Source organism: Malus sylvestris, chromosome 7 (assembly GCF_916048215.2).
Source record: "Malus sylvestris chromosome 7, drMalSylv7.2, whole genome shotgun sequence".
Taxonomy (NCBI): Eukaryota; Viridiplantae; Streptophyta; class Magnoliopsida; order Rosales; family Rosaceae; genus Malus; species Malus sylvestris.
The window spans coordinates 31162794-31190083 of record NC_062266.1 but is presented as its reverse complement, the minus strand read 5'-3'; the positions used below and the strand labels follow the sequence as shown (position 1 = coordinate 31190083).

The 27290-nt window shown below is 40.3% G+C and overlaps 3 protein-coding genes and 1 pseudogene across 6 annotated transcripts; 2 read left to right on the top strand and 2 right to left on the bottom strand.

The window, feature by feature from the left end:
* The first annotated feature begins 28 nt into the window (after positions 1–28).
* On the top strand, positions 29–2874 carry LOC126630636 (uncharacterized; annotated as a pseudogene).
* A 308-nt stretch (positions 2875–3182) lies between these two features.
* LOC126630278 (expansin-B15-like) lies at positions 3183–4237 on the bottom strand. The gene is made up of 2 exons (XM_050300369.1): positions 3905–4237; positions 3183–3245 (listed from the first exon to the last, which is right to left on the bottom strand). The coding sequence occupies exons 1-2, from the start codon at positions 4235–4237 to the stop codon at positions 3183–3185; spliced, it is 396 nt and encodes a 131-aa protein (XP_050156326.1).
* A 10943-nt stretch (positions 4238–15180) lies between these two features.
* Positions 15181–17803, top strand: LOC126630644 (uncharacterized). Its single transcript, XM_050300798.1, has 5 exons — positions 15181–15429; positions 15987–16128; positions 16297–16523; positions 16914–17171; positions 17320–17803. Exons 1-5 carry the CDS (start codon positions 15388–15390, stop codon positions 17623–17625), a joined length of 975 nt encoding a protein of 324 aa, XP_050156755.1. The 5' UTR covers positions 15181–15387; the 3' UTR covers positions 17626–17803.
* Positions 17804–19817: 2014 nt separating this feature from the next.
* On the bottom strand, positions 19818–25462 carry LOC126630650 (expansin-B15-like). Of its 4 annotated transcripts, none has more exons than XM_050300806.1 (4): positions 21850–22064; positions 21629–21741; positions 20467–20660; positions 19818–20360 (listed from the first exon to the last, which is right to left on the bottom strand). In XM_050300806.1, the coding sequence occupies exons 1-4, from the start codon at positions 22031–22033 to the stop codon at positions 20021–20023; spliced, it is 831 nt and encodes a 276-aa protein (XP_050156763.1). In that variant the 5' UTR covers positions 22034–22064; the 3' UTR covers positions 19818–20020. The 4 variants fall into 4 exon arrangements, with proteins under 4 accessions (XP_050156763.1, XP_050156764.1, XP_050156762.1 ...); XM_050300807.1 differs by lacking the exon at positions 21850–22064 and adding an exon at positions 25237–25462 and having other exon boundaries at positions 19835–20360; XM_050300805.1 differs by lacking the exons at positions 20467–20660; positions 21629–21741; positions 21850–22064 and adding exons at positions 24133–24326; positions 25021–25133; positions 25237–25462 and having other exon boundaries at positions 19844–20360.
* Positions 25463–27290: the final 1828 nt, after the last annotated feature.

Below are 27290 nucleotides of genomic sequence, written 5' to 3'. Positions count from 1 at the left end.
TAAAGTTCCCATTTAAACCCCATACTCGATGCTTCCAATTAGATTCCAGAAGCATGGTTTAACTTTACCCATTTCTCAATCACAAGTCCACCGGCCTATTTCCAGTTGCTGTCAGCTCCAAACTCTACAAATTTTCCACAGATTTCCAGCAACAATTTCATCAATTGTTCAGCTTTTAGGACCCAGAAATCATCAGTAGCGGTAGTAGTTAGAGCAGTCGACACTGAAGTAGCAGCAGCGGCAGCAAAGATGGTCAAAGCCATTCGAGTCCATGAACTTGGCGGTCCTGAGGTCTCTCTCTCTCTCTCTCTCTCTCTCTCTCTCTCTCTCTCTCTCTCTCTCTCTCTCTCTATATATATATATATATATATATGAATCGGAATTCTGGGTTGTGCTTTAATTTGTATGATAAAACAGAATTAGTCCAATTTAATTATGAAGCCTGAGTTGTTTATATTGTATTATATTTTTGACTTATTGAATTTGAGAGTTGCTTTTATTTTGTGTTATAATTTAATTGGAAGTGATCATACTTGTTGATTAGAGCCATATCAAGTGTTTTTCTTATATAATCGATCACATAAGCCGGCAATTGGACCCGAAAAACGATGTAGGGTTGGTTTGGTAGTGCATTTAAAATGACTGAAAGCAATTTTAAAGAAAATATTCTTGGATTCCAAAATCACTTGAAGTGCTTGCTTTGATCCATGTTGTTAAATTTTTGCTTTTTTTTTTATGTTAAATCACTTGAAGAGGTCGCACTGGTGCGATGGCAAGTGCCTTCGCCCATGAGCGGTAGGTCTCGGATTCGAGACTTGGGAGCAGCCTCTCCATAAATGGGGGTAAGGCTAGCCGACATTCACCTCTCCTAGACCCTGCGTAAAGCGGGAGCCTTGTGCACTGGGTACGACCTTTAGTATTAATTTATGCTTAACTTCTGTTAGGCAGAATCCGATATCCATTTCGTTAAATTTTTGCTCTGGTTCTTAGTTTATGCCAACACTAATACGGTCATTTTACTTTTGTTTGTCATGTAATGATGTTAGGTGTTGAAATGGGAAGATGTGGAAGTAGAGGAGCCGAAGGAGGGTGAGATTCGTGTGAAGAACAAGGCTATCGGGCTTAATTTCATCGATGTACACTTCCGCCAAGGCATTTACAAGGCTCCTACGCTTCCCTACACCCCAGGTTTTGCTTCATTTCTCGCCAATTTTTGGCCTATGTTCTCTTCCAAAATTTGATTTTCTTAACTGTTCCCCACAGATAGATTTATTGTTTGTTTACATCTAAAACTCTATTGAGTGCTGGAATGGAGTTGGCCTATTTTTTTACAAATCAAAACTGACTTCAGGTGTCGAGGCTTGTGGAGTTGTGACGGCTGTGGGACCTGGACTAACAGGCAGGCAAGTTGGAGATATAGTAGCAGTAGCATATGCTGGTCAGCCAATGGGCTCATATGCGGAAGAGCAGATCCTTCCTGCAAACAGAGCTGTGCCTGTTCCTGCTTCCATTGATCCTACAGTCGCAGCATCCCTTTTGCTTAAGGGTATGACAACTCAGTATCTAGTGCGCCGTTGTTTCAAGGTAGTGTTATACATATGTACCCGCATCTGCCCTTTTTAATCTTTCTTGAAATTAAATGTGGCGTTGCAGAATGTTTTTATAGAGCTATCTGTTTCGTACACTTTTCATTGTTCTTGTCAAGGTGAATATTTGTTACCATTAGTACTGGTCAGTGCCTGCATATGTAAATGAAGTTCGATATGCCGCTAAACCAGTTTTAGCTATTGTCCCTGTTTGGACAACGTAAGCTGAGCGTGGATAGCCTGTTTCATATGCATATCATGAGCACTCATAATTCCACAATTGCATGCCTAACGATGGCAATCCTTTTTCCTAATGTTACGGATGTTTTGAAAATTTGAAACCATTGTCGCTTTTGTTATTAGACCTGACTCAATCATTTCATTGTGATACAGGTCGAACCTGGACACACAGTCCTTGTTCATGCAGCAGCTGGTGGAGTCGGATCTCTTCTATGCCAGTGGGCTAATGCCCTTGGTGCCACTGTGATTGGAACTGTCTCAACTAAAGAGAAGGCAGCTCAAGCCAAGGAGGATGGATGCCACCATGTCATAATCTATAAGGAAGAGGACTTTGTTGCTCGTGTGAAAGAAATAACATCCGACAAAGGGGTTGAGGTTGTCTACGATTCTGTTGGGAAGGATACATTTGAGGTAAGTTATACATCTCCTATCTCCATAACCATATGATGATCGATTTAAATGTTGCAAAACTAAACTCCTCAACTCCAAAATCGACATCATCTTATAGATGATTAGTGTTTTGGACTACGAATTCTTATCGGGAGGCATTGTATTCAGGGATCACTAGCGGTCTTAAAACCTCGGGGATACATGGTGAGTTTTGGGCAGTCATCAGGCGTGCCTGATCCAGTTTCATTACCAGCTCTTCAAGCGAAATCACTCTTCTTGACAAGGCCTACCCTCTTTCATTACACTGTTACGCAAGACGAATTGTTAGAGACTGCAGGAGATGTATTTGCTAATGTTGCATCGGGTGTACTGCGTGTTCGAGTGAATCACACCTACTCGTTATCTGAAGCAGCACAGGCACACGCAGACCTCGAGAACAGGAGAACATCTGGATCTGTTGTGCTTATCCCCTAGGTGACTAGGTCTAAAGCGAATGTATACCTGTTGTGGTATGTGTATGTGTGAAAAAACTGGGAATAAGGAACGTAATGTCGTCTTCGGTTCCGAAACTTTGTATGCCTGTTGTGCTAAAGAGACTTGGATGTAATGAACCTTGACAATAAAAAGGGGTGATTTATATGAACAAAACTTGGCTGTACGAATTGAGAACTTCATTTTTATTCCTTGCTGCATATGGTATGGCAATTTTGAGCTAAAACTTCCGAACATCATTTGTAAACTCTTTTAGGTCCAGTAAAATAACTGAAGTCGGTCTTAAATCTTGACATATCGCATAACAATATGCTTTACATCAAATTTTTTTCTTAGAATCCGATATTCTAAATCACTCTAATATACGGAGACGGGAATTCAAACTTGGATATCAGATGCAATTACATCAAACCAGGCCTCTATCCACCAAATGACCAGAGTTTGCACGCAACACCCATTGACTGTTGCATGGCGCTATTCACCAACACCGTCCGATGCGGAGGCCTCCTTTAAATCAACGCAGATCACCATCTCCCCCTTCAAATTAATCGCGACTAAAATTAATGTAGACATGCAACACTATCAAATTATGTAATTTATTTGACTTTTTCACTTGTTGAAAATTAATTTATTTTTCACCAAATTTGCATTTGTAAAATTTGGGGTTATCTCGTGCAAATCGAACATGCAGCATCGCATAACTAGTTTTTTTATTTTTTTTTATTTTCCCTTCGTCGTCTTCATGGAAATTGAGAAGATGATACAATAGATCCTCTCTCATGCCTTTCAATTTCGATTCGGGAAATGATATTCTTTTCTTCTTCTGCACGCTCATTGTTTTTTTTTGTTTCTTAATTCTCTTTAATTTTTTCAATATAAATACTAAAAATAAACATAAGTGCGTATATGGATAAAAAATGCGGTGAGAAAATTAGTTCCCTTGTTTATGCTTGTAACGTTATGATTAATAAGTAGCCGATTGGAGATTTCTTTGTGGACCAACAAGACCCGCAAAATTGACCGCATTTTTCTAATTTTATTATAGAGAGATTGAATTGTTATCAACACTCGGAAATAGTCGTTATACACTTCTCAATCCTTTATTTGTTCTATTAGGAAGGAGTGTCAGACGACCATTTTGGAGTGCGATAACAACCCATGTTTTAGTATAACCAGATTGGTTAATGAAAATTGACCAAAGATCCATATGTGACACCGGGTTTCCACCCAACTGGAATTACATCTTTGGCCAACAAAGTCTCATCTGAATACAGAGATGTCAACCTTATCGACAGTGGAGGATGTAATTCTGCCCCTGCATCAAGCTTCCACACTGCACCCCAGGATTGCTGCATGGCTCGCCATTCGCCTCCACCGTCCGATGACGAAGTTTCCTTCAACTCAACGCCGGCAAGATCACCATCTCCGTCTTCGAATTCAATCACAGCCCCAAAGTAGTTTGGGTTTGATCCTTGATCCACGTGGAATGCGATTGTTCTTCCTGAATAATCACATGCCACACTGGCCATGGGAAGAACGTAGAATACATGCATATCAGAGTATATGCAAATTCCAAATTATATTTTAATTTTCATCAAATTTGCAAGTGTAAAATGAGGGTTCTTTATACCGTGGGGCATTTGTAGACATCGAAATTTCGGTGAAAACAAATGTTAACCAACGCATTAAAATTTTGACGTATCAGGCATACGTGGCATACGCCATGTGTTGTACAAATTGTACACATGGTGTGTAACTCAACAAAATAGGAAGAAATACCCTTGGAGAATTAAACAAGTTTTTCTTCTCATTTTGGGCAATGACAAGGCAAGCACACTTCAATCCATTACGGATCAAAACAAGTTCTTCTCATTTTGGGCAATGACAAAGCAAGCACACTTCAATCCATTACGGATCAAAACAAGTTTTTCTCATTTGGGCAATGACAAGGCAAGCACACTTCAAGTTTAAAATTGTATCAAGTGAGAAAATTAGGCCTTAAGTTAGACCACTTCAAGTTTAAAATGATATTAAGTGGAAAATTAGGCCATATGTTAGACCACTTCAATTTCAATATTGCATTAAGTGGGAAAATTAGGTAATGGTGCTTAAGTGGGAAAATTTTGTGGTGGTGATTCATTCTCAAAGCCTATAAATAGACTTCTCCATCAAGGTATCAATCATCCTAAATTTGATAAAATACATTTCTCTACTCCCAAATTGGAAGAGAATTCCCCAAATCCTTGAAGCTTTGAAACTCCAAAGCTCTCAAGCATCCAAATTCCCAAGAATTCCGAAGGATCGAGAAAGCTCTCTTCGTTCTTCGCCAAATCCTTGAGGCCCACCTTCAAGATCAAGCCCCGAAGGCCCTTGAAGAAACTTCAACCAACCTTCAAGATCAAGCCCAACGGCTCTTGAAGAAACTTCCCTCAACTTTCAAGATCAAGCCCCGAAGGTCCTTGAAGAAACCATTCGTTCATCCTAAGATCAAGCCCCAACGGCCATTTGGATCAACAACATCAACAAATCCACACATCTATTCTTCAAGATCAAGCCCAAAAGCCCTTGAAGATCCGCTCATTAAACTGTTCATCAAGATCAAGCCCAACGGCTCTTGAAGAAACTTCCCTCAACTTTCAAGATCAAGCCCCGAAGGCCCTTGAAAAAACCATATGTTCATCCTAAGATCAAGCCTTGACGGCCCTTTGGATCAACAACCCATCAACAAATCTACACAACTGTTCATCCAAGATCAAGCCTCGACGGCCCTTGGATCAACAACATCCACAAACCAACATCTTACGGAGATCGAATCAGAGGATCAAATTAGAGATCGTAACCTCAAAAAATCAAAATCACAAAATATTATTTTGTACACGTGTTCTTGTTTCAAGAAATTTCCGTGTTCACATATTTGGCACGCCCAGTGGGACAATCTCTACCTTTCATCTCTTTCTCCGTTCAAGAAATCCAACGCACACCTCCAAAATCAATGGCGTCAAAAAAGGGACAAGCCGTTCTTGAAACCATCGGCGCTACCTCCATTGAAGAACAGCTGGCTCAAATTAGTGAAGCAATTACAAGGCTCACAAAGAACGCGGATGAGAAAGACTTACAAATTGCTGCACTCGCTAACCAACTGGAGGCGCATTGCGACGTGAAAGTCGACCCAAAGGCTGATCCACTGGAAAGAGAAGCCGACAAAGAAGATGAGCCTCTAGTGGAGAAAGTTGAAGAGAAGCAGGAGCCAGACCAAGTAGCGTCACTCACATAATCTCTTTCTATCCATCAGCTGCAGGTGATGATCACTAACACCATCAAGACGCAGTACGTAGGGAGCTCACATACCTCCGTGTTGTACTCGAAGCCCTACTCCAAGAAGATTGACGCTCTGAAGATGCCAAGGGGTTATCAACCACCAAAGTTCATGCAGTTTGATGGAAAGGGAAACCCAAAGCAGCACGTTGCACATTTCGTCGAAACTTGCAACAACGCGGAGACGGAGGGAGATTACCTCGCCAAGCAGTTTGTGCGCTCGCTGAAAGGAAACGCCTTTGAGTGGTACACGGACCTAGAGCCTGAGTCCATCAACAGTTGGGAGCAATTGGAAAGGGAATTCCTCAACCGCTTCTACAGCACCCGCAGCACTGTGAGCATGCTAGAGCTGACAAGCACGAAGCAATGGAGGGACGAGCCAGTCGTGGACTACATCAACCGATGGCGCAATTTAAGCCTCGACTACAAGGACAGGCTCTCGGAGATCTCCTCAATCGAGATGTGCGTCCAAGGCATGCAATGAGGGTTACACTACATCCTTCAAGGCATCAAACCACGGACATTCGAAGAGTTAGCCACCCGCGTCCACGACATAGAGTTAAACATCGCCCACCATTAGAAGAAAGAGCCGATCACCGACTTCAAGGTGTTCGTCCCAAAGGTAGACAAGACTGGGAAAGAGTCTGCCAAGAAAGCTTTTACCATCAACACTACCCCCATCAAAACCTCATATCCACACGAGGCAAGACGATTCAAACCGAAGCTTTTCGTGATCAAGAGATGCGTATACGCACTTTGAAGGAACTTGAGGAGAAGACTTATCCATTCCTCGACTCTGATGTGGTTACCATGTTGAAAGACTTGCTTGACAAAAAGGTGATCGACCTACCTGAGTGTAGACGGCCGTAAAAAATGAATTGTACTGACAGTCCAAGGTACTGTAAATCTCATCGCTTCATCAGTAATCCGACGGAAAAATGCTTCGTGTTGAAAGATCTCATCATGAAGCTGGCCCAGAAAGGAATCATCGAGCTAGATCTTGACGATGTGGTGAAGTTAAACTATACCACCGTCACTTCTGGCTCTTTTGACTCAAAGTCTTCACCTCGACCGTTGGGGGCATACTCCAAGTCAAGTGAGGTTGAAGAATGGACACATGTCACTCCAAAGGAACTGGACAAGAAACATACGTCTCGTCCACAAGTTCACCAACCGGAAAGGGGGTAAAGCAGCTCTCGTTAACCTCTGAAGCGATGTGAAAATGTTGAGGATGATGAAACTTCGACACGAAGATCCGTTCCCATCACAATGTGCGATTTCTTCCCTAAAGACTTCTTCAATCACTCGGTCAAGACTCCTTGCTATGAAGATTGCAAGGAATGCTTTTCCAAGATCGTTTGACAAATTCAAATGCTCCTTGTCCGCACGAGCCTAAACTGCACGAACCACACCAAAGCTCCTCGTTCGCACGAGCCTAAAAGGCGACAAACAATGCTCCTTGTCTGCACAAGCATAAAAGGCGACACCAAATACTCCTCGTTCGCAGGAGCCTAAAAGGCGACACCAAAGCTCATTGCCTGCACGAGCTGAAACTGCAACACGGCACCAAATGCTCCTTGCATGCACGAGCTGAAACTGCAACACGGCACCAAATGCTCCTTACTTGCACGAGCCTAAACTGCACACGGCACAAAGCTCCTCGCCTGCATGAGCATAAACTGCATACGGTAAGCCTAAACTGCACACGGCAACAAAGCTCATTGCCTGCATAAGCCTAAACTGCACACGACACAAAGCTCCTCGTTAGCACGACAACCAAAGCTCCTCGTTCGCACGAGCTTAAAATGAGACACCAATGCTCCTCGTTCGCACGAGCCTAAAAGGCGACACCAAAGCTCATTGCCTGCATGAGCTAAAACTGCAACACGGCACAAAACTCATCGCCTGCACGAGCATAAACTGCATACGGTAAGCCTAAACTGCACACGACACAAAGCTAAACTGCATACAGCACAAACAAAAGGCAGCAAACAAAAGGGAGCCTTCACAAAGGTTGATCAGGTGGCGCATTATCACTCGGTAGAACCCCAGAAAGAATGAGTGTTTTACTACCTCAGACGAACTCTCACCGGCATTGAGTTGAACTACTCCCCAATAGCAAAGATGCTCCTTGTCTTGGTGTTCTCCATCCAGAAGCTCAGGCATTACATGCATGCGTACACCATCCACCTGGTTGCTAAGGCTGACCCGGTCAAATATGTCATATCCAAACCAGTTTTGACAGGGCGACTAGCTAAATGGGCGTTGCTTCTCAATCAATATGAGATCATCTACGTCTCAGCTAAAGCCGTCAAGGGGCAAGCGCTAGCAAACTTCCTTGCCGATCACCCAATCCCAGCTGATTGGAAAATCTCAGACGACTTGCTTGACGATGAGGTGTTCTACATCGACATCTTCCCGACATGGACAATGTTCTTCGACGGATCCGCACGAGCAGACAGAGCGGGGGCATGAGTAGTATTCATGTCGCCATAAAGGCAAATACTACCTTATTCCTTTCAACTAAGCAAACTATGCTCCAATAACGTCGCTGAGTACCAAACGCTGATCATTGAACTCCAAATGGCGATTAGCATGGAAGTCATAACCCTTGAGGTATATGGCGACTCCAAGCTCATAATCAATCAACTCTTAACTGAATACGAAGTGAGAAAAGATGATCCCGTCCCATACTTCAGACTGGCAACTCAACTACTACAAAAGTTTGAAGCCATGACACTAGAACATGTGCCAAGAAAAGAAAATCAAATGGCAGACGTTCTCGCCAACCTAGCCTCGAGTATGACACTAGGAGAAGACGAAGTTGTAGACGTGCCAGTTTTCCAAAGATGGGTGATCCCGCTCGTTACCAAAATGTTACTGGACGATGCAAATGTCATCTCAGTACTTCCAGTCGACACTGAAGAGTGGAAACAGCCACTGATCGACTACTTGGAGCATGGAAAGCTCTCAGATGATCCTAGACATCGCTCTGAAATACGTCAACGAGTACCTCACTTCCTCTACTACAAAGAAACACTATACCGATGCTCTTTTGAAGGGGTACTTCTAAGATGCCTAGGTGAGGAAGAAGTCGATCAAGCCATGGAAAAATCACACTCAGGTGTATGCGGGGCACATCAGTCTGGACCAAAGCTGCATTTCCAGCTCAAAAGAATGGGCTATTACTGGCCAAGCATGGTGAAGAATTGCCTGGAACACGCCAAAAGGTGCCAAGCCTGCCAATTCCACGCCAACTTCATACATCAACCGCCTGAACCATTACACCCTACAGCTGCTTCATGGCCATTCGACGCATAGGGATTGGACGTTGTAAGACCAATTACGCCAAATTCATCTGTAGGAGAAGCTTACATCCTAGCTGCAACAAATTACTTCTCCAAGTGGGTTGAAGCTATACCCCTAAATGAAGTCAAAAAGGAAATTGTCGTCTGTTTCATCAAAGAGCATATCATCCACCGATATGGTGTGTCTCGCTACATTATCACTGACAATGGAAAACAGTTCTCCAACAGACTCGTGGACGAGCTCTGCGAGAAATACAAGTTCAAGCAGTATAAGTCTTCCATGTATCATGCACCGGCCAACGGTCTTGCAGAAGCATTCAACAAAACGTTGTGCAACCTCCTAAAGAAGGTGATCGGTCGAACAAAGAGAGACTGGCACGAAAGAATAAGCGAAGCACTTTGGGCATATAAGATGACACATAGGACCCCTACCCAAGCTACGCCTTATTCTCTCGTATATGGCGTGGAAGCTGTTCTACCGCTCGAAAGTCAAATCCCCTCACTAAGGATGGCTATACAAGAAGGCTTAACTGAAGAGGAAAATGCAAAGCTACGGCTTCAAGAGTTGGAAGCACTCGACGAAAGAAGGCTCGAAGCTCAACAACACTTGGAATGCTACCAAGCACGGCTATCCAAGGCATTCAACAAGAAGGTCCGCCCAAGGTCTTTCCAAACGGGAGATCTCGTCCTCGCATTGCGTATGTCTATCATCACAATTCACAAAACGAAAAGCAAGTTCACATCAAAGTGGGACGGACCTTACGTAGTACAAGAAGTCTACACCAATGGCGCCTACCTAATCATGGCGGAAGACGGCTTGAGCATCGACCTCATCAATGGCAGATTCTTGAAACGCTACTACCCATAAAGCAAACACGCCACGCTCCTGGCCCGCAAGAGCATAAACTGCGTACGGTACACCCAAAAAAAAAAATATTTGAACTACGTTATGACTTGATCTATTTTTTGGAGGGGTACGTAAGCAGCTTGAACATTTAATTTTCGAGTTCAGTCACATCAAAATAAAAAATAAGGGTTTTATTAAATACTTGACTAATGAAAGTCAATCTTATTACAATTTCTTTGTACAAAAAAAAAAGGATTCTTCACAAAGGTTGATCAGATTGCGCCTCATCACTCGGCGGAACTCCAGGAAGAAGAGGCGCCGGAGGTTGATTGTTTGGAGCCTCAACACTCAGTAAAACTCCAGAGGGCGAAGGCAATAGGTGCCTCTGGAGTAAAGCCACAAACATCTGATGGTCACTTTGAATCTGACTTTCGGATTCCTGCAGCTGGTCAAGTTTTCTCTTCATGCTCGTCGAGTAACTATTGGCAAGCATGTGCAACTCTCTGTTTTCATGCTTAAGCCCTCTAATATCTTGCTTAAGACTCGCCACCTCAGCCATCAGTGACTCAACTTGATGAGTTCGAGCAAGAAGGCGTTGGCCCATATTCGATACAGAATTCACACACTGAACACTGAAAGCCAAAGAGTCTTGAACAGCCAGCTCATCAGACTGCTTGGAAAGGATCATGTTGTCCTTGGGGTGAGAAGATTTCTAGCTACCACCGTAGCGGTTATGTCATTCTTCATCACTGAGTCCCCAACTGTAAGAGGACCAGTGGGGGATAAGAAGGATGAGTGCCATATGTTGTCTGGAGAAGACATATCAACATCATCCCCAACATTCAAATTAAGACGACAATCAGATGGGCAAGCCATTTGCAAAAAAATGATGAAGGAAGAAGAGGTCGGGTAAATAGAATTCTCAAAAATACAAAAAGAGGGAAATGCTTACAGGCGGCAACTCTTTAAGTGTGTTTTTGAACACGATTAATGCCTCTATAAAAAGAGAAGGCAACAGGGACTGTTCAGAAATCGATGAGGCAACATGGCCGTTCAGAAATCAAAGAGGCACCTCTCCTCGAATTTTAAAAGATGGGCCGCTTGTTTAGAAATCGAGGAAGCACCTATCCTCCAATTTCAAAAGCCAGGCCGCTTGTTCAGAAATCGAAGAGGCAACAATGCCACTTGTTTAGAGATCGAAGAGGCACCGCTCTCCAAATTTCAAAAGACCGGTTTTTCCGGATTTGTCAGCACATTTTACACACAACCTCAGCTTTCCAGAAATCACGCGCAACTTTGTCAAAGATTTTTGACAAAGTTGAAGACGCGTGAATCTTACTGTTTCAATTACCCAATGGTTGTCGACAAGAGTAAAAGAATAGTACCACTATTAGCTGTTGGGAAATTCCTATATATGTCGATCTTCATCCTCCATGGCAAGGCAGACCTGCAAAAATGCCTAACTCTTCCTCACATCTGAAAGTACACTCCCAAAAAAGCCTCTCAAAATACTTAGTTTTCTTCCTCTCCGGGAATACCTCTGCAAACAAATGACACCAAAGCAAAAGTATCTCATATCATCAGGGTCGAAAGCAAGAGTATTTCATATCATGCTTTTTCCCTGTCTTTTCATTTACCTTTGCTCTTACCTGCAAGACAAGGAGAAAGAAAGCAATCAGTCGAAACATGAAATCAAACTTCCGATCTGGAACTGATTGCTAGGAACCTTTGCATGGTTGCTTACCTTGCATTGTTCTTGAGTACTCATCATCGCTGAGAAGTAATGTTCTGAATGACCATTTAAATGCAAATGTTGCATTCCACTCCTGCATCAGGGGCAAATACTGCAAGAGATTGAAACAGAGATGAGATGGAACAGATCACTATAGCAGGACGCCCTTCCCTGTAGAACTGCATAACCCAGATGGAAGAGTCTAAATCAAATCCAAGCTCGGCATCGTTGCTTTAATCAAAGAACTCGAGAAGCTTCAACAGCCTTTCGCTGGTACCGTCGCCAAAGAGTAAAGCCTCGCCGTGCAACGCCTTCAAATCACCACCACTTCTTTGAAAGTAAGAGTATCTCATATCATGCTTTCTCCTTGTCCTTTTCTTTGTCTTTGTTCTTACCGGCAGGATAAGGAGAAAGAGAGCACTCAGCCGGCACTTAGAATCAACCTTCCGACTGCCTGGAATCCCATCCCTGATTGTTTACCTAGCATTGCTCTCGAGTACTCATTTTCAACATCTTGTGCTTCCAGAGAAGATACCACATCTGCCTGAGAATAGATAGGGCAAGTGAAAAGGATATATCGAAGCATGTGGAGACAAGAAACACATGTTGGTTTATCCGCTACTTCTTCAAAAGTAAAATATCTCATATCATCAGGGTTGAAGGCAAAGATATCTTATGGCATGCTTTTTCCCTGTCTTTTCCTTTACCCTTGCTCTTACCTGCAAGACAAGGAGAAAGAAAGCAATCAGTCCGAACCTAAAATCAAACTTCCGATCTGGAACTGATTGCCTAGAACTTTTGCCTGGTTGCTTACCTAGCATTGCTCTCGAGTGCTCATCTTCAACTGTTGGTCTCAAATTTCCTTAGTAAATACCTCAGAACAGTTGATATGATATTGGTTTTTTACACTGAAGCTGACAAGCATGGACGAGTCGCTGAGAAGTGATGCTCTGAATGACCATTTAAAGGCGAAATGTTGCGCACCACTTTTGCCATGCAAAAGAAGCAAGCAGAGAAGAATGCAGCATGGTGAGCTGTAACAGATCACTATATCGTAACACCCTTCCATGTAGAATCGCATGATCCAGACGAAGGAGTCTGAGTCAAATCCAAGCTCGGCATTGTTGCTCCAATCAAAGAGCTCAATAAGCCTCAACAACATTTCGATGGCACTGTCACCGAAGAGCAAAGCCTCGCCGTGCAACGCCATCAAATCACCACCGCCACCAGGGAACTCTCCTCTTCCTTGCTTGGATCTCTAACCCAGTTCAAGAATAAGCCTGTGAAAAGTCAACAATTGGAGGAAACTAGAAAATCCTCCAACCCAGTTCAAGATCAAAGCTGTGGAAAGTCAACAAGCGCAACAAAATACGTGCCGATTCATCCACTACCAAAGCCAAAGATTATCTATCACGTGAAGCTCTTTGTGGTCCAATTTCATTCAAGATCAAGCCTCTACGGCCCTTGAAGAAATTTCAAACAAAATTCAAGATCAAGCCTCAACGGCCCTTGAAAAAAACTCCAGCCAAATTCAAGATCAAGCCTCGACGGCCCTTGAAGAAATTTCCTAGCCCTTTCAAGATCAAGCCTCGAAGGCCCTTGAATCGACATCTACATTGAGGTACTTCAAAACACATCTTCTACACATGACAAGCACATGTACACGACGCGTCTTGAAGTGGGGGCATTTGTAGACATTGAAATTTCGGTGAAAACAAATGTTCACCAACGCATTAAAATTTTGACATATCAGGGCATACGTGGCATACGCCATGTGTTGTACAAATTGTACACATGGTGTGTGACTCAACAAAATAGGAAGAAATACCCTTGGAGGATTAAACAAGTTTTTCTTCTCATTTTGGGCAATGACAAGGCAAGCACACTTCAATCCATTACGGATCAAAACAAGTTTTTCTTTTCATTTTGGGCAATGACAAGGCAAGCACACTTCAATCCATTACGGTTCAAAACAAGTTTTTCTCATTTGGACAATGACATGACAAGGACACTTCAAGTTTAAAATTGTATCAAGTGAGAAAATTAGGCCATAAGTTAGACCACTTCAAGTTTAAAATGATATTAAGTGGAAAATTAGGCCATATGTTAGACCACTTCAATTTCAATATTGCATTAAGTGGGAAAATTAGGTAATGGTGCTTAAGTGGGAAAATTTTGTGGTGGTGATTCATTCTCAAAGCCTATAAATAGGCTTCTCCATCAAGGTATCAATCATCCTAAATTTGACAAAATACATTTCTCTACTCCCAAATTGGAAGAGAATTCCCCAAATCCTTGAAGCATTGAAACTCCAAAGCTCTCAAGCATCCAAATTCCCAAGAATTCTGAAAGATCAAGAAAGCTCTCTTCGTTCTTCGCCAAATCCTTGAGGCCCACCTTCAAGATCAAGCCCCAAAGGCCCTTGAAGAAACTTCCATCAACCTTCAAGATCAAGCCCAACGACTCTTGAAGAAACTTCCCTCAACTTTTAAGATCAAGCCCCGAATGCCCTTGAAGAAACCATTCGTTCATCCTAAGATCAAGCCCCAACGGGCCTTTGGATCAACAACATCAACAAATCCACACATCTATTCTTCAAGATCAAGCCCAAAAGCCCTTGAAAATTCGTTCATCAAACTGTTCATCAAGATCAAGCCCAACGGCCCTTGAAGAAACTTCCCTCAACTTTCAAGATCAAGCCCCGAAGGCCCTTGAAGAAACCATCCGTTCATCCTAAGATCAAGCCCTGACGGCCTTTTGGATCAACAACCCATCAACAAATCTACACAACTGTTCATCCAAGATCAAGCCTCGACGGCCCTTGGATCAACATCCACAGACCAACATCTTACGGAAATCGAATCAGAGGATCAAATTAGAGATCGTAACCCCAAAAAATCAAAATCACAAAATATTATTTGTACACGTGTTCTTGTTTCAAGAAATTTCCGTGTTCACAGAGTCATTGCTTTAATTTAGTCAAAGTTGAAAGACGTTGCTACAATAAAGGTGAAAGTGACTTTTTAGACAAAAAAAATGTATTTAACGTTAAAAGTAAACAGTACCAATAATGTTTCATTAAGACTCGCTTTTCCATATAGTTTAGAGAGTGATTCACATTCTACACAATACACAAGAGATTTGATCATTTCCCACGTGTCAAAATCATATCCTCCCACGTGGACATTCCCTCCAAAATGATTGGGCCCAAAAGAAAGAGACCCGGGCAATTGGCGTTTCTTCATCTGGCCACTATCTCATGCTCGATGCTTCCAATTAGATTCCAGAAGCATGGTTTAACTTTACCCATTTCTTAATCACAAGTATTTCCAGTTGCTGTCAGCTCCAAACTCTACAAATTTTCCACAGATTTCCAGCAACAATTTCATCAATTGTTCAGCTTTTAGGACCCAGAAATCATCAGTAGCGGTAGTAGTTAGAGCAGTCGACACTGAAGTAGCAGCAGCGGCAGCAAAGATGGTCAAAGCCATTCGAGTCCATGAACTTGGCGGTCCTGAGGTTTCTCTCTCTCTCTCTCTATATATATATATGTATATATATGAATCGGAATTCTGGGTTGTGCTTTAATTTGTATGATAAAACAGAATTAGTCCAATTTAATTATGAAGCCTGAGTTGTTTATATTGTATTATATTTTTGACTCATTGAATTTGGGAGTTGCTTTTATTTTGTGTTATAATTTAATTTAATAGGAAGTGATCATGCTTTAGAGCCATATCAAGTGTTTTTCTTATATAATCGATCACATAAGCCGGCAATTGGACCCGAAAAACGATGTAGGGTTGGTTTGGTAGCGCATTTAAAATGACTGAAAGCAATTTTGGAGAAAATGCTTTTGAATTCCAAAATCACTTGAAGTGCTTCCTTTGATACTGATTAGTCGATATCCATTTTGTTAATTTTTTGCTTTTTTTTTTGTTAGGCAGTATTAATTTATGCTTAACTTCTGTTAGGCAGAATCCGATATCCATTTCGTTAAATTTTTGCTCTGGTTCTTAGTTTATGCCAACACTAATATGGTCATTTTACTTATGTTTGTCATGTAATGATGTTAGGTGTTGAAATGGGAAGATGTGGAAGTAGAGGAGCCGAAGGAGGGTGAGATTCGTGTGAAGAACAAGGCTATCGGGCTTAATTTCATCGATGTATACTTCCGCAAAGGCATTTACAAGGCTCCTACGCTTCCCTACACCCCAGGTTTTGCTTCATTTCTCGCCAAATTTTGGCCTGTATATGTTCTCTTCCAAAATTTGATTTTCTTAACTGTTCCCCACAGATAGATTTATTGTTTGTTTACATCTAAAACTCTATTGAGTGCTGGAAATGGAGTTGCCCTATTTATTTACAAATCAAAACTGACTTCAGGTGTCGAGGCTTGTGGAGTTGTGACGGCTGTGGGACCTGGACTAACAGGCAGGCAAGTTGGAGATATAGTAGCATATGCTGGTCAGCCAATGGGCTCATATGCGGAAGAGCAGATCCTTCCTGCGAACAGAGCTGTGCCTGTTCCTGCTTCCATTGATCCTACAGTCGCAGCATCCCTCTTGCTTAAGGGTATGACAACTCAGTTTCTAGTACGCCGTTGTTTCAAGGTAGTTTTATACATATGTACCCGCATCTGCTCTTTTTAATCTTTCTTGAAATTAAATGTGGCGTTGCAGAATGTTTTTATGGAGCTATCTGTTTCGTACACTTTTCATTGTTGTTGTCAAGGTGAATATTTGTTACTATTAGTACTGGTCAGTGCCAGCATATGTAAATGAAGCTCGATATGCCGCTAAACCAGTTTTAGCTATTGTCCCTGTTTGGACAATGTAAGCTGAGCGTGTATAGCCTGTTTCATATGCAAATCATGACCACTCATAATTCCACAATTGCATGCCTAACTATGGCAATCCTTTTTCCTAATGTTATAGATGTTTTGAAAATTTGAAACTGTTGTCGCTTTTGTTATTAGACCTGACTCAATCGTTGTGATACAGGTCGAACCTGGACACACAGTCCTTGTTCATGCAGCAGCTGGTGGAGTCGGATCCCTTCTATGCCAGTGGGCTAATGCCCTTGGTGCCACTGTCATTGGAACTGTCTCAACTAAAGAGAAGGCAGCTCAAGCCAAGGAGGATGGATGCCACCATGTCATAATCTATAAGGAAGAGGACTTTGTCGCTCGTGTGAAAGAAATAACATCCGACAAGGGGGTTGAGGTTGTCTACGATTCTGTTGGGAAGGATACATTTGAGGTAAGTTATACATCTCCTATCTCCGTAACCGTATGATGATCGATTTAAATGTTGCAAAAGCTCAACTCCTCAACTCCAAAATCGACATCATCGTATAGATAACTAGTGTTTTGGACTACGAATTCTTATCGGGAGGCATTGTTTTCAGGGATCACTAGCGGTCTTAAAACTTCGAGGATACATGGTGAGTTTTGGGCAGTCATCAGGCGTGCCTGATCCAGTTCCATTACCAGCTCTTCAAGCGAAATCACTCTTCTTGACAAGGCCTGGCCTCTTTCATTACACTGTTACTCAAGACGAATTGTTAGAGACTGCAGAAGATGTATTTGCTAATGTTTCATCGGGTGTACTGCGTGTTCGAGTGAATCACACCTACTCGTTAGCTGAAGCAGCACAGGCACACGCAGACCTCGAGAACAGGAGAACATCTGGATCTGTTGTGCTTATCCCCTAGGTCTAAAGCGAATGTATACCCTGTTGTGGTATGTGTATGTGTGAAAAAACTGTGAATAAGGAACGTATCGTCGTCTTCGGGTTCCGAAACTTTGTATGGCTGTTGTGCTAAAGAGACTTGGATGTAATGAACCTTGACAATAAAAAGGGGTGATTTATATGAACAAAACTTGGCTGTACGAATTGAGAACTTCATTTTTATTCCTTGCTGCATATGGTATGGCAATTTTGAGCTAACACTTCCGAACATCATTTGTGAACTCTTTTAGGTCCAGTAAAATAACTGAAGTCGGTCTTAAATCTTGACATATCGCATATCAATATGCCTTACATTAACATTTTTTCTTAGAATCCGATATTCTAAATCACTCTAATATATGGAGACGGGAATTCAAACTTGGATATCAGATCCAATAACATCAAAGCAGGCATCTATTCACCAAATGACCAGAGTTTGCACGCAACACCCATTGACTGCTGCATGGCGCTATTCACCAACACCGTCCGAGGCCTCCTTTAAATCAACACAGATCACCATCTCCCTCTTCAAAATAATCGCGACTAAAATTAATGTAGACATGCAACACTATCGAATTATGTAATTTACGTGACCTTTTCACTTGTCGAAAATTAATTTATTTTTCACCAAATTTTGCATTTGTAAAATTTGGGGTTATCTCGTGCAAATCGAACATGCAACATCGCCTAACTAGTTTTTTTTTTTTTTTTTTTTCCCTTCGTCGTCTTCATGGAAATTAATAGATCCTCTCTCATGCCTTCGATTCGGGAAATGATATTCTTTTAGCCTTCTGCGCGCTAATTGTTTTTTTTTTTTTTTGTTTCTTAATTCTCTTTAATTTATTCACTATAAATACTAAAAATAAACATAAGTGTGTATACGGTATTTTTTTTTTGTTTCTTAATTCTCTTTAATTTATTCAATATAAATACTAAAAATAAACATAAGTGTGTATCCGGAGAAAAAATGCAGTGAGAAAATTAGTTCTCTTGGTTATGCTTGTAACGTTATGATTAATAAATTTTGATTCGGGAAATGATATTCTTTTCTCCTTCTGCATGCTCATTGTTTTTTAATTCTCTTTAATTTATTCAATATAAATACTAAAAATAAACATAAGTGTGTATACGGAGAAAAAATGCCGTGAGAAAATTAGTTCCGTTGGTTATGCTTGTAACATTATGATTAATAAGTAGCCGATTGGAGATTTCTTGTGCACCAACAAGACCCGCAAAATTGACCGCATTTTTTTCTAATTTTATTATGGGAAATTTTATTTAAACCCATTAATCATCTTTCCACACTCAACTTAGAAATTTTGTCCCACAAATTTACCATTTTATCATCAAATATAAAATTTACATGAAAAAAAAATACACAAACACGTAAACCCACCCAACTACTTACCCTGGCAACAACCAGACTTGATTGTGGTCATCATTCCAGAAATTGTCACCATCGATCTGTTCTTTATCTCATCATTTTTCAATTCTTCATGCCCAATTCCATGAGACTGGATTTTGGTCTGACTATTATCTCCTTAAACCTTAATGAACTAATTATAAAAACCCAGCAAATAATACAATTCACCATCACCAATTCAAAGTTGTTTGTTATTGCATTCTCTTGATTTGTAAAGGTTTGATTCCAATTACTTTGTCCTCCAAACCCTTCTTAGCATTTGCATCAACAATTGCATAACAAAAGTTAACCCAATTGCTACTCTTAGCATATGCAGCACCGATTCATCATCACCTCGCATCTGATCTGAGGCTCTACGTACTGCAATTTGTTCAGTCCTCACCAATTTCATGTTCTTTGAGTCTCTAACTATATATGTAAGTCTTTCCCTCTCTCTATCAATGAGCACCGCATTACAGTACTGCAAGAATACAATTTCATGAATGTCTTGATTACTGCAATAATACAGTTGCATTACTGCAAGTCTGCAATAATACAAGTTTGATTTGGTTATGACTTATATATATGCATACCTCCGGCAATTCCTTTTTGTTGTTCTTCTCCACCCTCCGGCAATCCCTTTTCTGAATTTTGGCAACCCACCCAGCCACCAATTGTGGCTCTTAGGGCCATTTCGACCCACCCATATTCCCCAATTGATACTTTCTTTCTACACCCATCTTTTCTTTAGGGCATAATTGGAATATAAAATTTAACAAAAATTTAATGGGTGTAGAAATAGGTTTATTGGGTCCAAATAAAATTTCCCTTTTATTATAGAGAGTTGAATTGTTATCAGCACTCGGAAATAATCGTTATACACTTCTCAATTCTTTATTTGTATTATTAGGAAGGAGTGTCGGACGACCATTTTGGAGTGCGATAACAACCCATGTTTTAGTACAAACCATATTGGTTAATGAAAATTGACCAAAGATCTATATGTGGCACCGGGTTTCCACCCAACTGGAATTACATCTTTGGCCAACAAAGTCTCATCTGAATACAGAGATGTCAACCTTATCGACAGTGGAGGATGCAATTCTGCCCCGGCATCAAGCTTCCACACTGCACCCCATGATTGCTGCATGGCTCGCCATTCGCCTCCACCGGACGATGACGAAGTTTCCTTCAACTCAACGCCGGCAAGATCACCATCTCCGGCTTCGAATTCAATCACAGCCGCAAAGTAGTTTGGGTTTGATCCTTGATCCACGTGGAATGCGATTGTTTTTCCTGAATAATCACATGCCACACTGGCCATGTGAAGAACGTAGAATACATGCATATCAGAGTCTATACAAATTCCAAATTATATTTTAATTTTCATCATATTTGCTAGTGTAAAATTAGGGTTTATACCGTGCGAATTGAATCTGCAAAACTCCGGCATCGCGTAGTTTTTCTTGTTGGCCGGGAAGTGCCATAGCACCAAACGCGGTACCACTAAGGTCGAAATGTGCCGGTTCGGAGGCGCGAGGCCCTCCGGCGCAAAAGTCGGTAATGATCACCCTCACCGGTTTGCCAGAACAAGCTGGATGGTTGGTACATTTTACCTGAAAAAAAGAAGTTATCTTCATACTAGTTTTGAATCAAGAAGGAAATGTTGTTGTTTGTTAACATTGACTTGTCTTTTCCCAACTTTGACATGATTCCTGTACTGTATTCTTTTCGGACTATGTTGCCATTTTGGCTTCCACTTCTCATATATGTTTGTCCCATTTTTTTTCCCCTTAACCTTATGATGTCCCTCCTCTTTTTTATTTTTGATATCTTTATTGTTCCGTTTCTAGAGGGGTAATGTTTATGTCCCCTTCTTTTCATGTATTATGAAGGGTTAGATTTATATCTTCTGAATAGGTGTAACTTTCTTTTCATTATCAATAAAAAAATTCTCATAAGGTCAATTCTTTTTAATAAAAAAACAAGAATATTAGTTTTGAAGAATATATATGCCTATACATATTTATAGGTCCAAACACTGAAGTTTTATTATGTCATAAAATGTCAGTCCTTGACATGAAAGGAATATAAGTTCTGTTGAGAGTTGTCCCACATCGGTGAGGGACAAGGTTTCCTATGTGTTTATATGGTCTTGAGCTACTCCCCATATTATCAATTGATTTTATGGTGGAATCCCAATTTCATCATGGTATCAAAGCGGGTTGTCTTCGTGTGAAGCCAAATGGCCACACGCGCTCCACGTCACCCGGTTGTTGTCTACGTGTAGGCTTGAAAATCCGCCACATGTGCGGAGACGTGTTGAGAGTTGTCCCACATCGGTGAGGGACAAGGTTTGCTATGTGCTTATATGGTCTTGGGCTACTTTCGATATTGTCAATTGATTTTATGGTGGAATCCTAATTTCATCAAGTTCTATGTGTCTTAGAAAAGAAAAAAAAATCAAACATAATATGAATTAATTAAGGAGAGTTGTGATTCAGTTAGTCATAAACTAAAGTAATTAAAAAATTGCTTTGTAACTAGATGACAATAATTAATTAGTTCAGAGTATACAGTATACCTGATAGCAAGCTCCACATTCTTTGCCTGATTTGTACAGAGAAGGGCCTATACTAGTAATCATGGAAGAGAATGGAGCTTGTGACACTAAATTTCCATACCCACAAGCCCCTCCTGCATAAGTTAGCATATCTGTTAAACATCGATTACAATTAAGTAAACAATACCATTATCTGTAAACCAAAAATTACAAAACAGGTACGCATTGATCATGCATTATACCGTCACTTCCGGCGCCATCAGGACTGCCATACCAAGTAGCTCCGGCAGGGGACCAATCGGTGGCAGCGGCTGACAAGTTTAAGTGCTTTCGATTAACGGCGAAGCAGATATTAAAGCAGCAAAAAAGAGTGATTAAGTTCAAAAGGGTTGTTAAACCAGGCAATGGCAGATGGAGGGTGGCCATGGCTAAGTGCTTAGCTTGTTTAGAGTGTGCTTTGTAGTGTTAGAACTTTGGATTTTATAGAGGAAACTCTTGTTCCCTGTTGCTATCAATCCACGATCATATTTTTTATTTTATAATTGGTGTTGTAGACTAGTGGTAAAGTAACATCGTTTTTTTCCATACATGGTCGACTAAATTTGTTTGCTATCCAAAAGTGTAGCGGTCCAGTGCCGAAGCATACCACAAGTCTCTTTAATGACGTACAAAAGGGGTTTTAATTTTTTTTTTAATTATAATTTTTACAGATCGCTCACCAAATGAAAAGGAAAATGTTTACTTACTTAACAAGCTTCATGGCTCTCAGATTATTTTCCTTACTATCAAGTCAAATTTAGACGTTTCATTTCTCTCATCACGTGACTCACACACGTTTTTCTCGATATTACCAACGTTACTAGAGTGACGTGGAGTTAAAGAGATACTGCCACCGTTACTAGCGTTAGTAGAAGGACGTGGGAAGCATGCATGTGTGTGAATATAACTAGGCTGACACACGGAATTCTCGCTGTGAAAACCATGGGTTCTAAGGCCGGTTTTCAATCTGTGTGCCCTCGAGTTCCTATAAATCAAGGCATCTTAGTGATGTAACTATAACATACATTCTTAGAATTGGTTGAGTTGAAATGGAAGATAAACTCTCAGAGGCCAATGAAGATGAGTGGTAGGGAGAGTGATCTCTCAATCTATGTTCATCTTCTTCATAAAATTAAGAAGACGACATAATACAAGCTCTATTTCTTTTTCTCTTTTAACACGTGATCCGATTAAATAGACAATTTGACCACATTTTCTTAATTTCTTTTGCGAATAATCGTCATTGGCACTCAAAAATAGTTATCTTGCACTCGTTTTCGTCGGAAAGGTGCCAGATGACCAGAGTTTGCACAAAACACCCATTGACTGCTGCATGGCGCTATTCACCAACACCAACCGATGCGGAGGCCTCCTTTAAGTCAACGCAGATCACCATCTCTTTCTTCAAATTAATTGCGACTAAAATTAATGTAGACATGCAACATTGTCAAATTATGTAATTTATTTGACTTTCTCACTTGAAGAAAATTAATTTATTTTTCACCAAATTTGCAATTGTAAAATTTGGGGTTATCTCGTGCAAATCGAACATGCAGCATAGCCTAACTAGTTTTTCTTGTATTTTCCCTTTGTCGTCTTCGTGGAAATTAAGAAGATGACACAATAGATCCTCTCTCGTGCCCTTAAATTTTGATTCGGGAAATGATATTATTTTCTCCTTCTGCACGCTCATTGTTTTTTTTGTTTCTTAATTCTCTTTAATTTATTCAATATAAATACTAAAATTAAACATAAGTGTGTATATGGATAAAAAATGCGGTGAGAAAATTAGTTCCCTTGGTTATGCTTGTAACTTTATGATTAATAAGTAGCCGATTGGAGATTTCTTTGTGCACCAACAAGACCCGCAAACTTGACCGCATTTTTCTAATTTTATTATAGAGAGATTGAATTGTTATCAGCACTCGGAAATAGTCGTTATACACTTCTCAATCCTTTATGTGTTCTATTAGGAAGGAGTGTCAGACGACCATTTTAGAGTGCGATAACAACCCATGTTTTAGTACAAACCAGATTGGTTAATGAAAATTGACCAAAGATCTATATGTGGCACCGGGTTTCCACCCAACTGGAATTACATCTTTGGCCAACAAAGTCTCATCTGAATACAGAGATGTCAACCTTATCGACAGTGGAGGATGTAATTCTGCCCCGGCATCAAGCTTCCACACTGCACCCCAGGATTGCTGCATGCCTCGCCATTCGCCTCCACCGTCCGATGACGAAGTTTCCTTCAACTCAACGCCGGCAAGATCACCATCTCCGTCTTCGAATTCAATCACAGCCGCAAAGTAGTTTGGGTTTGATCCTTGATCCACGTGGAATGCGATTGTTTGTCCTGAATAATCACATGCCACACTGGCCATGGGAAAAACGTAGAATACATGCATATCAGAGTCTATACAAATTCCAAATTATATTTTAATTTTCATCAAATTTGCAAGTGTAAAATTAGGGGTTTATACCGTGCGTATTGAATCTGCAAAACTCCGGCATCGCGTAGTTTTTCTTGTTGGCCGGGAAGTGCCATAGAGCCAAATGCGGTACCACTGAGGTCGAAATGTGCCGGTTCGGAGGCGCAAGGCCCTCCGGGGCAAAAGTCGGTAATGACCACCCTCACCGGCTTGCCAGAACAAGCTGGATGGTTGGTACATTTTACCTGAAAAAAAAGTTATCTTCGTATTAGTTTTGAATGAAGATGGAAATTTTGTTGTAGACAATTTTGTTAACATTGGTTTGTCTTCTCCAACTTTGATGTGACATGATTCCTCTTCATTAGTAGCTTGTGCGGTTTTCTTTTTGGACTATGTTGGCTTTTTGCCCCGACTTCTCATATACGTTTGTCCCACTTTTTTTTTCCTTAACTTATGATGTTGCTCGATCTGTTTTACACGTTTCGACCTTTAGATTTGGCTTTACAAAGATTATGTTTCATATCCTTCCTCTTTTTTTTTTTTTTTATATATCTTTATTGTTTCACTTCTAAAAGAGTAATATTTATGTCCCCTTATTTTTCATTTATTATGAAATGTTATGTTTATATATCCGGACTAGATGTAACTTTCTTTTCATCATCAATAAAAAAAATCTCATACAGTCGATTTTTTAAATGAAAAGAAGAAGAATATATATGCGCTTATATATAGGTCCAAACCCTGAAGTTTTATTATGTCATAAAATGTCAGTCCTTGACATGAAAGGAATATAAGTTCCACGTGTCTTAGAAAAGAAAAAAGTCAAATATAATATGAATTAAGGAGAGTTGTGAGTCAGTTAGTCATAAACTAAAGTAATTAAAGAATTGCTTTGTAACAAGATGACAATAATTAATTAGTTTAGAGTATACAGTATACCTGATAACAAGCTCCACATTCTTTGCCTGATTTGTACAGAGAAGGGCCTATACTAGTAATCATGGAAGAGAATGGAGCTTGTGACACTAAATTTCCATACCCACAAGCCCCTCCTGCATAAGTTAGCAAAATGTTAAACATCGATTATAATTAAACAATACCATTATCTGTAAACCAAAAATTACAAAACATGTACGCATTGGTCATGCATTATACCGTCACTTCCGGCGCCATCAGGACTGCCATACCAAGTAGCTCCGGCAGGGGACCAATCGGTGGCAGCGGCTGACAAGTTTAAGTGCTTTCGATTAACGGCGAAGCAGATATTAAAGCAGCAAAAAAGAGTGATTAAGTTCAAAAGGGTTGTTAAACCAGGCAATGGCAGATGGAGGGTGGCCATGGCTTAGTGCTATTAGCTAGTTTAGAGTGTGCTTTGTAGTGTTAAAACTTTGGATTTTATAGAGGAAACTCTTGTTCCTGTTGCTATCAATCCACGTTCATATTTTTTATTTTATAATTGGTGTTGTAGACTTGTGGTGAAGTAACATGGGTTTTTTTCCATACATGGTCGACTAAATTTGTTTGCTACCCAAAGGTTTAGTGGGAGGGGAGGCTACCCTATCCCAGGGCTAAAGCAAACCATAAGTCTCTTTGAGGACGTACAAAGAGGGTCTTAGTTTTTTTTTTAATTTTTACATATCGCTCACCAGTAAAAGATCTTAGCTTTTTTTTTTTTTTTTTTTCTATAGATTGCTTACCAAAAGGAGGTCTTGGCCCTTTTTTTAGTTTTTACATGGTTGCCTAAATTTGACACATACTAATGGACAATATTTTGAAATTTTGTATCTTCTATTGACAGCAAAAACATAACTATGGAAATTAATTATAGACTAAACTACATGTTTTTCAACATTGTCTCTTGACAATGTTAACCAGAGTTGATTTTGTTAAAGTACTGCAGGCCAATATTCCACAATCTGGTCTTTCATACTCAGCATTAACTCATATCTGTGATTGGAATTTCCATGTGCTCTAATCTTTCCCTTAAAAAAAATTTCTACTTAATTCATCATCATCCACAATATCAGGCACAAACTAGGGATTTAAAGATAATGACACACCCTAACCCGAATTTTTTAGGTGGATACTTGAAATGACCCAAATACTCAAGTAAACATCTGACGGTGACGAAGCCATAATTGACGGTGAGGTGTATAAGAATAGTTATGTGTAGGAAGTTTTTTCTCTGTGTACAAACATTCCTTACTTTATGCTGCAGTAGTACTTTTACTCAAACACTATATATGCTATGCATTAAGGATTCAACTCTGCTCACATACGCCACTGCCCCATCCCAACATAAAAATATAAAAACATGATTTTCATTCATGAAAAACTTTCAAGGGTGGATTTTCATAACATAAACCCAGAAACATGGCTTGAGCATGTCCGGTGGTAGTTCGATTTATTGACTTTACTAAGCAAATATTCTTCAAACAAATTACTCTTTTTCCACAGTCCAAACTGAAGCTCGAGCTCCAAATGTTATATACAATCAAGTTGCAGTTTGTTCTTGACAAATTTGCATGGCTTATTATTTTGGTAATTATATATACCAATAGATGTATTAGGGCTTGTCAGCATGCTGTAAAATAATCAACTCGAAAAGAAACAGTCGGTGGAGAAAGGGCCCTCTTTGATCTTTGGATTTTATCACATTTTTCTAATTTTATGTTACATCATGCATGCACAGAACGTTCCCATGGATTCAGCCGTTGATGGCGGTTATTGGTCGTTACATCAATCCATGCATGGAGACTCTTCCAATCTTCTAAGATGCCTTTTTCACAACAAAGATTTTAAAAATTAAATATTTCAACGTCAACATTAGGATTTGACAATTTCTTGCATGACTTATTAATCAGAATAAAACGACACGAAAATGATGAGTTTCAAGTCAATATGTTGAAGAGGCCAAATTGTTATCGAGTTACTGTTAACACTTGATTAACATGTTGCTGTAATTTATTGCATGACCTATTAAGACGACACAACTCATTAACGAGTTGACTCGATATCAGGTCATTTATTAAGAACATGTAAAAGTAAGAAGTTTGATGCAACACGATCCATTAAGATAACATGTATAATTTAAAAACGATACGAACGCGACAAATACGACCCACTTGTCACGTTATATACTAATCGGAGATTACGGACCACGTACGTTTCATACAGGTGGACATCATTAAATTCAATTATAATTAATA